The sequence below is a fragment of the Cyrtonyx montezumae genome, unplaced genomic scaffold, assembly GCF_038088225.1.
Source record: "Cyrtonyx montezumae isolate F1298 unplaced genomic scaffold, pur_monq_1.0 scaffold_8, whole genome shotgun sequence".
Lineage (NCBI taxonomy): Eukaryota > Metazoa > Chordata > Aves > Galliformes > Odontophoridae > Cyrtonyx > Cyrtonyx montezumae.
Window position 1 is genome coordinate 3,429,527 of NW_027072089.1, and position 13,700 is coordinate 3,443,226.

Consider the following 13,700-nt stretch of genomic DNA (forward strand, 5'->3'; position numbering starts at 1 on the left):
CCCGAGTTGGAAAGGATTCACAAGGATCACATCCAACTCATGACTCCACATGGGGCAACCTGAGAGGTAAACCCGTGAGTCAATCTCAGCTTCTCATTGAGTGGATAAGAAATAAGGAGCAGAGTGTAACTTTGCTCACATTCTTTCAACATATTTTTGGAAGTAAACACTGATGGTGTTTCATAGTGGAACTAAGCCTCCTTCCTCTCACCCCACCTCTCCTGCCCAGGGTTCTCAGGTTTGCAATAGCTAGGTTAGCAGTGTGAGCAAGGTTAATGGTGGTAGGGCAGTGTGTGAGATGGTTGGCCAAAGGGTTTCAGAGAGACGTGAGAACAGCAGAAGAGTGTCAGGGCTTGGAGCTTTGAGCACCTGCTGCAGTATCAACTATCAAACTTGTAAGAACTCCTTAGTGTCTTCCTCCAGAATCCTCCCTGTGCAATAAGTTCTTACGTGAGCCCACATGCTGAAAGTTTTACATGTAGATAGAATTGAACTTAACATAGAGTTAGAGTTGGGACTTCCAGTTCACGCAGTTGAAATTTGGAAAAGTTGTGAGCAGCTGAAAACAGTCTCATCAAGTGCTGAGCAACCCTGAGCACAGTAGGCTTGTCAAATCTTCCTGGAGTTTTAAAACAGTAACATTAATTTCTGTAAGTGCCCAGCTGAAGCTTTGAATAAATGCTGAACTACGATTGTGAGTGTCCTTTGGATTTGTTAATGAAGAGGTGAGCCAGGGGTTGTGAGTGTCCTACTGCTGCTCCAGTTACCTGATTGTGTTCCTGAAAATAGAGCAAGGTTCAAAAAGACATCACCAAAAAGACCTTTTAAAGGTCAGAAAGGAAAGTTAATTAGTTAACGCTTTCAGACAGAGGTGGTGATAGCATTCTCCAGAGCTGAAGTCAAACTGAAACAAATGCTGTATTTTTGTACTGATAAAAGTGAACTTTCTAAGATTTTTGGAATGTCATTTTTTATGTATTGACGAAGCAGCTTCCTTCGGTCCTGGTGGAAGGAAGTACTCTGACATTGCAGGAAACTGTATTTAAAAATAAGTGCCTTTTTGAGACATCTTGCCACGAGGCATCTGAAATACTAACTGCCTGCAGTGCTTTGCTTCATAATGGAAACTTCATTATACCAAAATGCTTGCATGAAATGCGACTGCTTTGCTTGTAACTTTATTTTTGTGACCTGACAAGTTTTGCATAAGGTATTCATTTGGTTGTGACTAGATTTTCATTTTTCTTGGTGTGAAGGTGGTTTAAATATAATGACCAAAGACAATCACTTGAATCTAGCATTAATTATAATCAAGTTGACCTTGACCAAGAGCTTCACAGCTCAGAAGCTTGTCACCATTATTGACACTGTTCAGCCGTGCAGAAATACCATAGGTTTCTCATTGCTGCACTCCAATTTCTTCATCAGCACCATGACTTCTGCAGTTTGATCTCTGAGTAAAGAAGAAAAACTGCCATGAACATGCCAGGATGTTTGAGTAACAAAGAAGGATAAACTGCAGTGTTCAGGCCAATGTGGTCATGAGCAATACAAAAGAAGTGAAAATATTTTCCTTATAAGTTCATAAGGTTGGAAAGGACCTATAAGATCATCTAGTCCAACCATCCTCCTATCACTATCTCTACCCAACTACTAAATTAAGTCCTTTAGCACCTCATCTAAACGCTTCTTGAACAGCGCTAGGGATGGTGCCTCAACCACCTCCCTAGGCAGGCCATTCCAGTGCCTGACCACTCTTTCAGAAAAGAAATGCTTCCTCAGGTCTAATCTAATCCTTACTGTATAATTGTATATAATTTCAGTTAGCAGCATAGGTGGTGATGGTGAATAGAGAAGTGTTTTTAACTGTTTGAAATGCGCTGAGAACTGCCTGTCTTCAGTGGGTGAGAAATTATGAGCAATTGTGTACTAACTGCTATAAATGCATATTTTATCTTACAGGCTGGAAACCAGCACATATATCAGCCTGTGGGTAAACCAGGTAAGCAGTAAGTTTGCATAATGTCATCTTGAATCCTTGAAGTAATAGTGAGTAGGCGTCAAGATTTCCATACAAGGGGTGGTTTCAGTTATGGATAACTACACAGAGGTGTTCTGGTGCTGAAATTCCCCATGCAGTCTGCATAGATTAGTCAGCAAATCCAGGGAACTGTTTGAGCAGCTAGGAAGTGTCTAGACGAGGCTGAATCACCTTGTAGGACTCCACCGTGCGTGGAGTTCTGACATGCAAAACACAGATAGACAGCTCAACTGAGGTTTCACGGTCTCAAAGTGAGTCACAGCTGGGATTTCAGCCAGGAATCACTGTAGATATCCCAAGTTGGAAGGGACTGATAAAGATCATCAAATCCAACTCGTGGCTCCACACACAGGGCCACCCAAAAATCAGGGCACGTGTCTGATGGACGAGTTCCATCCCTTTTTGAGTCTGCTTTTCTTGAGTAGAAACAATTAAGCATAGTTTGTGTCAACAATGGATCTTCTGTAAGACACATCTCCTCTACCATTACAGCAAAGCAATTGTAGGCTTTGCAGTGTTGACAGACTGCAGTGATGCAGGTCCCTGTGGTACGCTGGTGCTCTAACATGTTACTTGTTTTGTTAAGCAGATCATGCAGCTCCACCAAAGAAACCCCCACGCCCTGGAGCCCCACACTTGGGCAGCCTGGCAAGCATCAACAGCCCTGTGGACAGCTACAATGAAGGCGTGAAGGTACCGTGCTCAGTGATACAAAACACATTTCAGAAAACAAAGTGTTACCCTGTAGAGATAGTTGAGCTGCTCCTCAAGTAGAGACCACAGAAAGCAAAAGTGACGGAACTTCCCAAGTAAATACTGCCATGGGACAAACATGCAGTGGGAATTAACTGCTGTGCCCATGTCCTCCGTGAGTACTTCAGCATGTTCCTCACCTAGAGCCCTTCTCAGGTGAGCTTATTTCAGTTTGAGGAGCATAGGACTTCTCAGGTAGACTCAGCAGTTCTGCTCAGCAGGAAGGAGTACAGAGCTGAGGATGAGGATGACACTCATGATCCCCAGATCATGAGACACTCACAGATGTGAGATGAGGATCACACTCGTGATCCCCATACTCAGAATGCTCCTGCTGCAGCACTTAGACTCTTAAGACCCACTGGCTGCAGGGAGGACAGTCAGGACTTTCTGACCCCTCACTGAGGTGCTTTCTGATTCATTGTCTCATCTCCAGCAGATAGGCAATAAAACCAGAAGTGACACTTCAGAGAGTTCTGTAGCAGAGAGGTTGCAGGGTGCTGTGAAGCTGTGTCTGATATTGAAGCTGGTGTCAATGGAAACCGTTCTTGCTGTGCCAGATTTCAGAATGATGTCCTCAGGTTTCATTCCCTGCCTTTGGGTCTCCTTTACTTTCCTAATCTTAAGGAATAGAAACACGAGTGACCTCAAGGGGCTCCTGAGTGGAACCAGGGGATCTGTTTCTGACTTCAGCCATTTTTAGCAGGTAGATATAATAGTGGCGGGGCCTTCTCTGCCAGTAATGCTCTAACAGAAGTGCAGCTGGTACACACACACCACAGTTCTGTAACAAAGATCTGGATTCCACGTTGTGGTAGGGACAGATGTAGTGATAGGTGACACTTAGTTTAGGTGATTTAAGAAAACACAGACAGTATCTAGGTCATCTGGCCATGAAGTTCACAACTCGCCATCACAGCAGTGTGTTCAGCACAGAACAGTCCTCCAGCCACTGCCTGTCTCAGTCGTGCTCTCTTGTTATTGGAGATTATCTGAATATTTAAGAGTCAGCACTGGCGAGTTTGAGCAGGATTATTTACTGCAAACCAGTGCTTATCAAGCTGCCAAGCCTCAGATAATATTAAAAAAAAACAGTAACAAATGTGTTACTGAACTTGACTACTCTGAAATTTCCTTTCTAACTACTGATACTGGAAAATGGAAGATGTTTTCTGAAATACATGCTTTTGACAACAAACAAATCTGAGCAGCCAAAGTCGTCAGTACGAACAAGATCTGTGTACTAAATCAACTGCTAGGGTAGGGGAAAAGAAGTTCTGAATTCAATTGGATGGCCGTACACTGTCAAGAAAACAGCCCATGAAGTTTTAGTAAGTTGTAGTGTTGTTAGCATCTGCAGACCTTAACTGAAGATGCTTCTGGGGTTCATTTCAGACTCCATTCCCTCTTTTCTGGGAGAAAAATATAAATCAGAGGATTTGACATGCTTACCCTCAGGGAGCTGCAGGGCACAAAGAAGAACGTAGTTCAGTGTTACCTGCTGAGGCCAAGGCAACCAGCCCACACAAAGCAGCCCCTGAAGTGAAAGCTTGCTGAGTATTAATGTTGATGTTAGCTCAAAGAACAGGCAACAGGACAACACTGATTTATTAAGAATTGCAGAGGTCCATACTCTTGAAATGTTGGGCCCTGGACATGGGAATTCAGTGGGTTGGAGAGAATGCATCTAGGGTGGGCTCTTGGTAGTTCTTCACCATGACTGTGGCTGTTCATCAGCAGCAGCGGGAGCTGCACCGTTACACGACTGCGTATTTCCTGTCGTGACAGATCCCTGATGTTGTAAAGGGAGCAGGGTTTCACAGGACACCTTTCCCACTTGTTGCAGATGCCCTCTGCTCCATTCACCCTTTTGCTCCTTGCCAGTCTGGCTTGCTCCTGTCGAGCTTTGCATGATCTCTCCCCCATGTGTTCAGTAAAAAGTTAGCATGGGTGCATGGCAAACACTTCCACTCCTACGCAGGTGCACAGCAGTTGTCAGCACATGGTGCTTCTGTAACAAATGGACCATGAGCTAACCCGGATGGCTGTGGATACTGTTGAGGATGCATTTTTGTTGCAGGCTTTTTAACTGGTCTCTTATTGCTACACATGGTTTGGTTTTGGTTTGTTGTTTTGTTTTTTTTTTTTCTGCTGAGTTTTATTAATACTGTTTTTCTTTTTTTCCCTTCTTTTGGTAAATTTCTTTAACCTTCCCCCACATTCTGCTCAACAATAGCCATGGAGGGTAAGCAGTGCGTGAGCGTGTGTACGTGCCCTATTCCTATATGTCTTTGCATGTGACTTTGCGAGATGACTCTCTTAACTTCTTGATCACTGAAACCAATTAGAATCACGGCCTTCCCCTGCTGATTGCAGCAATTGCACTGTTCCTTTTCCTAAGGTATTTTCCAATCAGTGTGTCAAGATTGAATCTCTGTAACAGCTGTCAGTAACCAAGTAGTGAAATGCAAAAAATGGGAATCGTAGCGCACCAAATCCTGCACTCCTTCCTTAGACAGTTTCCTCCGAGTACTTCATGGTTTCATTGGTATAGAGTCTCAGCTGCTTCCAGTGAAGCATCTCTTTAGCAGGGGCCAGCTGTGAGAACCAGTGCTTATTGCATCTGTGATGTGATGCCGTGAGCCCGGCCCAGATCTGCAGGGACACTGTATGGCCAATAGGAAGGAAATGGGCAATTTCTTGACCCTCCTCTCCCCTGAGTGATTGCTTGGGCGTGGCATGCAGTGGTAGTGGAGAAAGCCACTTCCTGGAACAAGGGACATGACACCTAGTGGTCTTGCAGTGGAGTTTATCCATCACAGCGAACCACTTTGGTAAATCAGATATTCCATAGTCCTTGTTTCTCGAGTTTTCTTTGCTATGGGAGTTGCACTGGGAGCTCTTCAGAGAATTTTTGGTAGATTCCACAGAGTCACTCAGAGATTGGGCTCAGTCAGGACGCCTGAAGGAAACTTCCTTCAGACCCAAGAGCCAGTGTGCTCAGTGGGGCCCGGGTTGGCTGCTCTCGGTGATCTCTGCAGGCTGGGAGGTTGCTGAGCCCCATCTGCTGGGCACAGGAGGCTCAGCAGTGCATCTCTGCTTCCAGATCAAGCCGCAGGAAATCAGCCCTCCTCCTACAGCCAACCTGGATCGCTCCAATGACAAAGTCTATGAGAATGTAACTGGGCTGGTGAAAGCTGTCATAGAAATGTCCAGTAAAATACAGCCGGCTCCGCCGGAGGAGTATGTGCCCATGGTAAAGGTAAGGATGCCATTTTGAGCTTGGTTTCAATTTTCTCCTGAATGACAGAGTTCCAAAAAACAGGGAGTTGTGTAATATCTTCCATGCATTTCACTTATGGAAGAAACATTTATAACCAACCCTTTGGCATTCTGTTTTGATGCTGTGAAACTAGGAATTGTGGATGGGGCACCCCTCATTGCAAGAAGGACAACAAGGCCCTGGAGCGTGTCCAGAGGAAGGCAGCAAAGCTGTGAAGGGTCTGGAGCATAAGTCTGTGGGGAGGGGCTGAGGGAACTGGGATTGTTTAGTTTGGAGATTTGGGGAAGACCTTGTAGCACTCTATAGCTGCCTGAAAGGAGGCTGTGGTGGGGCAGGGGTCAGCCTCTTGTCATGGGGATAGGACAAGAGGTAATAGACTTAAATTGCGCCAGGAGAGGTTCGTGTCGAATATTAGGAAAAATGCCTTCTCTGAAAGAATGGTAATGCCCTGGAACAGGCTGCCCAGGGAGGTGGTGGAGTCACCAGAGGTGTCAAGAAACATGGAGATACGGCACTGAGGGACATGGTTAGTGAGCGTGGTGGTGATGGGTCAGCGTTTGGACAAGGTCATCTTAGTAATCTTTTCCAGCCTTCGTGATTCTGTGATTTGAAGTCACTCAGCAGTGTTACCTTAACGCCATTCATTCCAACTTCGTATTAGTTTAAAAATACTTAACGTGGTCTGATGTGTGTTGTCACGATGTATGTGAGAGAAGCGACTGAATCAAAGCAGAGTTGTCCTGTTGGGTTGTCCTATTGGGTTGTCCTGTGTCTGTTACTTCCTTACTTATTCATTTTTCTCCTTAGGAGGTCGGCTTGGCACTGAGAACCTTGCTAGCAACGGTGGATGAGTCACTGCCAGTGCTTCCTGCGAGCACCCACAGAGAGGTAGGCAAAGCTCACTCACCTGCTGCAGCTTGAGCAAGCCTCAGCCAGAACAGCCACTTTGGGTTCTCTCTTCTTTGCACACACACAAATTTGTGTTCAGTAAGCACTACGAACTCTTGGATTATAATTCTTGAGCAAATTAATGTTGTTAGAATCAAATTGCTGTGTGGAGGTAGGCTTTTATTGCCTCAAGTGAAGATGCTCCAGCTGGATGAAGGAGCACACAGTGTGTGCCTATCAGAAGTTTAAATAAGAATTGTCAGCAGTGCGTACATGAACCCAGTGTTGTAATGCACAGGGACACCATCTGTGTGTTAGTACAACTCCAGTTTCCCATGAAATACAGCTTGCACATAAAGTCATTATGGGTGGGTAATTGAGCATATAGTGATGCAGCTGGATGAGAAAATAGCCCATGTAACATTATTTAGGATAGGAAATTAATGGGATATTTCAGCATAGTTCACAAGAGTGAGGAATAAAACTGTTCTCTTCCAAATTCTTGAATGAGTGTGGTACTGAGAAAGCCAGAGGACTGTTACATGCTATCTTAGACAACCATAGAGACTTCAGCTGTATTGCTTGTACCTGCCTTTTTTACCTGCTTTACCTCTAATCAACAGTGATAGCAGCAAAGGAGATGATAATAGGAACCTGGAAACCCAGCACTGGGTGTTAACACTTAAAACTTGAGCTAAAACTCGGTGATGTGTTGTGGGTGGCAGCAGGTGTCTCTGTGGCTGACAAGGCAGCTCTTGGTCTCTGTGCAGTGAGCACAGAAGTGTCGCTGGCCCCACATGGTGACTCCAGCTTGAAGGGGGCAGCTCTCAGGGTTTCACAGGGTGATGTTCTTCCGTGGGGAGGGCAGACAGTGCTGCTACCAACCTGTGCAGCTCACCCACTCTTGTTTTTCCAGATCGAGATGGCCCAGAAGCTACTGAACTCTGACCTGGCTGAGCTCATTAACAAGATGAAGCTGGCCCAGCAGTACGTCATGACCAGCCTGCAGCAGGAGTACAAGAAGCAAATGCTGACAGCTGCTCACGCTCTGGCTGTGGACGCCAAGAACTTGCTGGATGTCATCGATCAAGCCAGACTGAAAATGATCAGCCAGGCCAGGCCGCACTAAGCACTGAGGGAAGAGTTTCATCTGCCTGTTGAAGAATTCTGCTTGCGAAAGGAATTAGTTCACCTTCCACCAGCAGTGAGGATTAAACCCAGTGTGCTCCTGGCCTTCCAGCACCTCTTGCTTCAGCAGCCCTGACCGACAGCTGTCGGTTCTCTCCCATTACAAAAGGTTAACCGTGTTTTTGTATCATAAAGCCAAGCTGGCCTGGGGTCCAGAAGGTGGCATTAGCACGGGTGAGGTTTGTACAGAAGTCCTGGGGAAGTCACGGCGCTGAGCGCAGCGCGGTTGGCTCCGTCGCACGGCCGCGCTTTGCCCAGAGCTGCCACGGAATCTCAGAGCCAGAACTGCTGGAGCAGCGGAGCAGAGCGAGGTATTGCTGAAGAACTCCGGGAAACCTCAGGGCTGACAGTTCTTGCCCACAGTGTATGAACTCTCCAGACTGGAATTTCTTTTTTTTAATTAGGACACTTACGTCGCAATATGCTAATCACAATTTACAGAGAAAGAAAATAAAAAAGCTATATTTTCAAGACGTCGGTCGTTTCGAGACGAACTAGAGCCCTCTTCATCCTCCTGCCCTTCACTTTGACGTGACCGTGTGCCGCGTTTGGTTGGATCTAGCTGTAGGACACAACTGAAAACTCTCTTCCTTTTCACCAGGATAACGTGCCAGTTCTTTTGTAGCAATGTTGTTTTCCTTGGAAGCGAAAATGCTGCTTTGTACCAGAGCAACTCAGAGCTGCACTTAAGAGGAGTCCCGTAACCATTCATGTCCCCCATTTTTATATAATTTATAAAGACAGATTAAAGCCATGTTGACTATTTTAAACCCCCCGTAGCTAACTAACCCATCCTTTTGTCTGTTTTGCCTGGGAGGAGTTAGAGCAGTGTAATTAGACCTTCCTTGGTTTTCCAATTATGCCATCTGTTCTGTTAAAACAAAAACCGCACTCCCTTTTTGCTGTTGAGGGATATAAATTATTCTCAGGAAGAATATAATGAACTGTACAGTTACTTTGACCTATTAAAAAGGTGTTACCAGTGACGTTCTGGCTGTGTTGTGCACGTGCGCGTTGCAGAGCTCGTTCATAGGTTCATAAGGTTGGAAAGGACCTACAAGATCATCTAGTCCAACCATCCTCCTATCACTATCCCTACCCACTGAACTACTAAATCAAATCCCTTAGCACCTCATCTAAACGCTTCTTGAACAGCGCTAGGGATGGTGCCTCAACCACCTCCCTAGGCAGGCCATTCCAGTGCCTGACCACTTTCAGAGAAAAAATGTTTCCTCAGGTCTAATCTAAATCTTCCCCGGCGCAACTTGTGGCCATTCCCTCTCGTCCTGTCGTTATTTTTCAGGGAGAAGAGGCCTACCCCCTCCTCACCACAACCCCCCTTCAGGAAGTGGTAGAGTGCAATAAGGTCTCCTCTGAGCCTCCTCTTCTCCAGACTGAACAATCCCAGCTCCCTCAGCCGCTCCTCATAAGACTTGTGCTCCAGACCCCTCACCAGTTTTGTTGCCCTTCTCTGAACACGCTCCAGGGCCTCAATGTCCTTCTTGTAGTGAGGGGCCCAAAACTGAACACAGTACTCGAGGTGCGGCCGTACCAGAGCTGAGTACAGGGGGATGATCACCTCCCTGCTCCTGCTGGCTACACTATTTCTAATACAGGCCAGGATGCTGTTGGCCTTCTTGGCCACCTTCTTGGCTCATGTTGAGCCGAGCATCAACCAACACCCCCAGGTCCTTTTCCTCTCTACATTCTTCAAGCCATTCTGCCCCAAGCCTATAGCATTGCATGGGGTTATTGTGGCCAAAGTGCAGGACCCGGCACTTGGTCTTATTGAACCTCATCCCATTGAGCTCAGCCCAGCTGTTCAGCCTATCCGACTTGTGGTGAGTTCTGCTTTGGTTTATCCCCAGGCTGTCAAGAATTAACTTGAGGAGCAGCAGCGATCGTCCATGAAGAAATACAAGAGTTGAGCCATCTTCAGAAATGAATTTTCCCTCTTAATTGTAGAGCACAGGATCAAGGCAGGCTTCTTCTGATGGTGGTAGCTGCGTGGTTGGCAGCAGTGGGGGGGTACGTGTACTGCTGCCAGTGAGGTGCCTTCCAAAAAATCCCTTGGGTTTTTTAGCTCTGTAGGGAGGTGGGGCAGTGCACTGTGTTCCTCCCACTACTCTACACATGGAACAAAACCCCCTCCTCTTCTCACTGTAGCTACACCCTTCCAGCCTTTCCGCAAGGCTGGAGCTCAGCAGCTGTGCTCTGAAACACACAGTCACTGCTACACCCATCAGGTTCTGTGAACTGATAGCCACACTGCTGCAGAGCACCGACTCCAGCTGTCCCAGCTTCAAGAGGCTGCAGTACAGTTGAGCAGCAGCACTCCTGCTAAACCCAACCACATCCCACTCTCACTGTGATAACGTTTTCATCTTTGTCCATACTGCGAATGAAAGCAGGAGCTGTGTTACTCATCCTCATCAGTGCTGAGCACGAGGAACCAACGAAGACAACTACAAAACCCCACAAGGACAGCCAGTTTTGTCACTGGAGGTAGTGCAGCTATCCTTTGGAAGCACTAATTAATTTAAGAGAATCACTGCATCACAGAATCATAGGGGTTGGAAGGGACCTCAGGAGATCATTGAGTCCAACCCCCTGCCAAAGCAGTTCCCTACATCAGGTTGCACAGGTTGGCATCCAGGTGGGTCTTAAATTCATCTCCAGAGGAGACTCCACAGCCCCCCTGTGCAGCCTGTGCCAGTGCTGCATCACCCTCACTGTAAAGAACCTCCTGTGCTGCAGTTTCTGTCCATTCCCCCTTGTCCTGTCTCCACACACTGCTGAAAAGAGTCTGACCCTGCCACTTTGTCCCCCACACCTCAGATTATTTATAAACCTGGATCAGGTCCCCTCTCTGTGTTCTTTTCTCAAGGCTAAAGAGACTCAGTTCACTCAGCCTTTCTTCATAGGGGAGATCCTCCAGGCCCTTCACCATCTTTGTGGCCCTGTGCTGGACTCTTTCCAAGAGATCCCTGTCTTTTTCATAGTGGGGAGCCCAGAACTGGACACAGTACTCCAGATGAGGCCTCACCAGGGCAGAGTAGAGGGGATCACCTCCCTTGACCTGCTGGCCATGCTCTTATTAATGCATCCCAGAATGCCATTGGCCCTATTAGCCACGAGAGCACACTGCTCATGGTCAACCTGTCATCCACCAGGACACCCAGGTCCCTCTCTAGAGCTCCTCTCCAGCAGCTCATCCCCCAGCCTGTACTGGTGCATGCAATTATTCCTCCCTAGGTGCAAGACTCTACACTTGCTTTTGTTAAATTTCATCCAGTTTCTGACTGCCCAGCTCTCAAGCCTGTCCGGGTCTTGCTGAATGGCAGCACAGCCCTCCCCCAATCCACCCAGCCAGTGACAACATCACAGAAGGCCACCAGGTTGGTCGAGCATGACCTCCCCTTGGTGAACCCATGCTGGCTACTCCTGACCTCTTCTTCCAATTGTCTGGAGATGGCATCCAGCACAAGCTGTTCCATCACCTTTCCAGGGACAGAGGTGAGGCTGACTGGCCTATAATTACCCAGATCTTCTTTCTTGCCCTTTTTGAAGACCGGAGTGACATCAGCTATCCTCCAGTCATCAGGTACCTCCCCCATTCTCCAAGACCTCTCAAAGATGATAGAGAGCAGTTCAGCAATCACCTCCGTCAGCTCCCTCAGCACCCGTGGATGCACCCCATTGGGTCCCATGGATTTGTGAACATTAGCATTGCCCAGGTGCTCACAGACCACTTCTTCCCTCACTAAAAGTCTCCCATTCCTCAGACCCTCTCACTAACCTCCAGGATCTGGGATTCCTAAGGGAGAGCTTTTTTACTGAAGAGACAAAAATACAGTTAAATGTTCTTTATTACAGGCAGATACAAAAGTATTTAGTCAAAAAGACCAAAGCCCATGTCATCATCAGATTCCTCTGATTCTTCTTTCTTTTCTTCTTCTTTCTTCTCCTCGGCTAGAAAAGAAGGAAGCGGTCAGAACCTTCCATCAGCTCATGACTTCACATCCAAGGATGTGTAACATTAAGGAGCAAAACCTGAGCAAACCCACCAAGCCCATCTCATGTACACCCTCAAAATACCATGAAACCTCAGAAGCCTGACAGAGCAGGTGCACTCCGCAGGCATCAGTGTCAAGCTGTACACTGATTCACAGTGCAACTAACACCCAGAGGAAAACGCTGACCACGAGCCAGCAGGGCGAGGAAGCCAATGGCATCGTGGCTCGTATCAGAAACGCATCCTGCGGGAGCAAGGGGTGACCCGCACGCGGAGCCCCGCGCTGAGCGCACTTACCCGGGGCAGCACCGCCGCCCGCGGGCGCAGCACCGCCCGCAGGAGCAGCCGCAGCCGGAGCTCCGCCGCCGGCTCCTACGTTGCAGATGAGGCTCCCGATGTCGATGTTGGCCAGCGCCTGGGGAGGACGAGCGGCGGCGAGACGCGGTCAGCACGGCGCGCTCCCCCAGCACGGCGCGGTTATCCCCCCCTCAGTCCCACGCACCTTAGCGAAGAGGCCCGGCCAGAACGGCTCCACGTTCACTCCCGCCGCTTTGATGAGGGCGTTGATCTTATCCTCCTGCCACGCGGAGAGCGGCGCTGAGGGCCCGGCCCGGCCCATCCCGCCCCGCACCGCCGGCCATGCCGCGGCCTCGCCGCCATCTTGTGGCGGAGGCCGCCGGGCCGCGCACTCACCGTGACGGTGACTTCGTCGTCGTGGAGGATGAGGGCGGAGTAGATGCACGCGAGCTCGGACACGGAGGCCATGGCTGGGGCGCGGTGCCAGTCGCCGGGGGGGAACGGCCTTAGCTTCAGCTGAAGGACGCAGCACCTTGTGACGCCGGGGAGGAAAGGGAACGCGCACTGCCGTGGGAGATTTATAAGAGCGCCGTCAGCCAATCGCGATCCCGCGAGCTCGGGCGCTGCCCAATCCGCGAGCGGCGGAGGCGGAACGGAAGGGAGAGCTCCGCCAATCGCAGCTGGGCGGGGTGTGATGGGAGAAGACGGCGGCGTTGCCTCACGGCGCAGTGCGCGCGGGGCTGCGCTGCCTTCGTGTCTGTCTCTTCTAACGTCTTTTTTTCTTTTTCTTTCAGACGCTGTTCCGTAAATAAACGTAGGGAGCGAAGTGCGGGTGCTCAGACACTGGGTAGCACCGGCGTTAGTAGCCGTGTTACGCGCAGCACCTGAGATGGGTGTGCTCCATTGAAAACCCGTCGGCAACTCTCACAGCGTGAGCTCACTCTCACACTGCGACGAAGCCTGGACCGGACCGCTTGTTTTGTGTTGCTTTTAACCTTCTTGAGCAGATTCTCCCTTTATAAAAGCTGCCTTTTCCTCTCAAGCTGCACTTTTCCAATAGCTGATGATGGGCGGTGCATGGTTTGGGGTCTTTGCTGTCCCACAGTGAAGCACAGCATGAAGCTGCAGGGCATAGCATGCCCTCATGGATGGGCAGCTCTGACAAGCTGGCACCGGTCACAGACTCACAGAATAATCGTAGGGGTTGGAAGGGACCTCTAGAGATCCTCTGCTCC

General features: G+C 48.6%; 2 protein-coding genes across 6 annotated transcripts in view; one reads left to right on the forward strand and one right to left on the reverse strand.

Moving 5' to 3' along the window:
• Positions 1-8,357, forward strand: part of PTK2 (protein tyrosine kinase 2) — a 183,092-nt gene extending 174,735 nt beyond the window's left edge. For all 5 annotated transcript variants that reach the window (XM_065753630.1, XM_065753628.1, XM_065753629.1 and 2 more), the window contains 5 exons: positions 1,963-2,002; positions 2,631-2,734; positions 5,901-6,056; positions 6,885-6,965; positions 7,882-8,357. In XM_065753630.1, coding sequence (XP_065609702.1) covers positions 1,963-2,002; positions 2,631-2,734; positions 5,901-6,056; positions 6,885-6,965; positions 7,882-8,094 — 594 coding nt within the window. In that variant the 3' untranslated portion in view covers positions 8,095-8,357. The remainder of the gene's footprint in view (positions 1-1,962; positions 2,003-2,630; positions 2,735-5,900; positions 6,057-6,884; positions 6,966-7,881) is intronic.
• A 3,647-nt stretch (positions 8,358-12,004) lies between these two features.
• On the reverse strand, positions 12,005-13,029 carry RPLP1 (ribosomal protein lateral stalk subunit P1). Its single transcript, XM_065753470.1, has 4 exons — positions 12,862-13,029; positions 12,671-12,745; positions 12,466-12,583; positions 12,005-12,125 (listed from the first exon to the last, which is right to left on the reverse strand). The coding sequence occupies exons 1-4, from the start codon at positions 12,931-12,933 to the stop codon at positions 12,046-12,048; spliced, it is 345 nt and encodes a 114-aa protein (XP_065609542.1). The 5' UTR covers positions 12,934-13,029; the 3' UTR covers positions 12,005-12,045.
• Positions 13,030-13,700: the final 671 nt, after the last annotated feature.

Bases quoted from the DNA above. Each gene is read 5' to 3' on its own strand.
- RPLP1 (XM_065753470.1), bottom strand. From the start codon at position 12,933: ATGGCCTCCGTGTCCGAGCTCGCGTGCATCTACTCCGCCCTCATCCTC. The intron at 12,746-12,861 runs GTGAGTGCGCGG...TCCGCGTGGCAG, and splicing joins ACGACGAAGTCACCGTCACG to GAGGATAAGATCAACGCCCT. The intron at 12,584-12,670 runs GTGCGTGGGACT...CGTCCTCCCCAG, and splicing joins GGCCGGGCCTCTTCGCTAAG to GCGCTGGCCAACATCGACAT.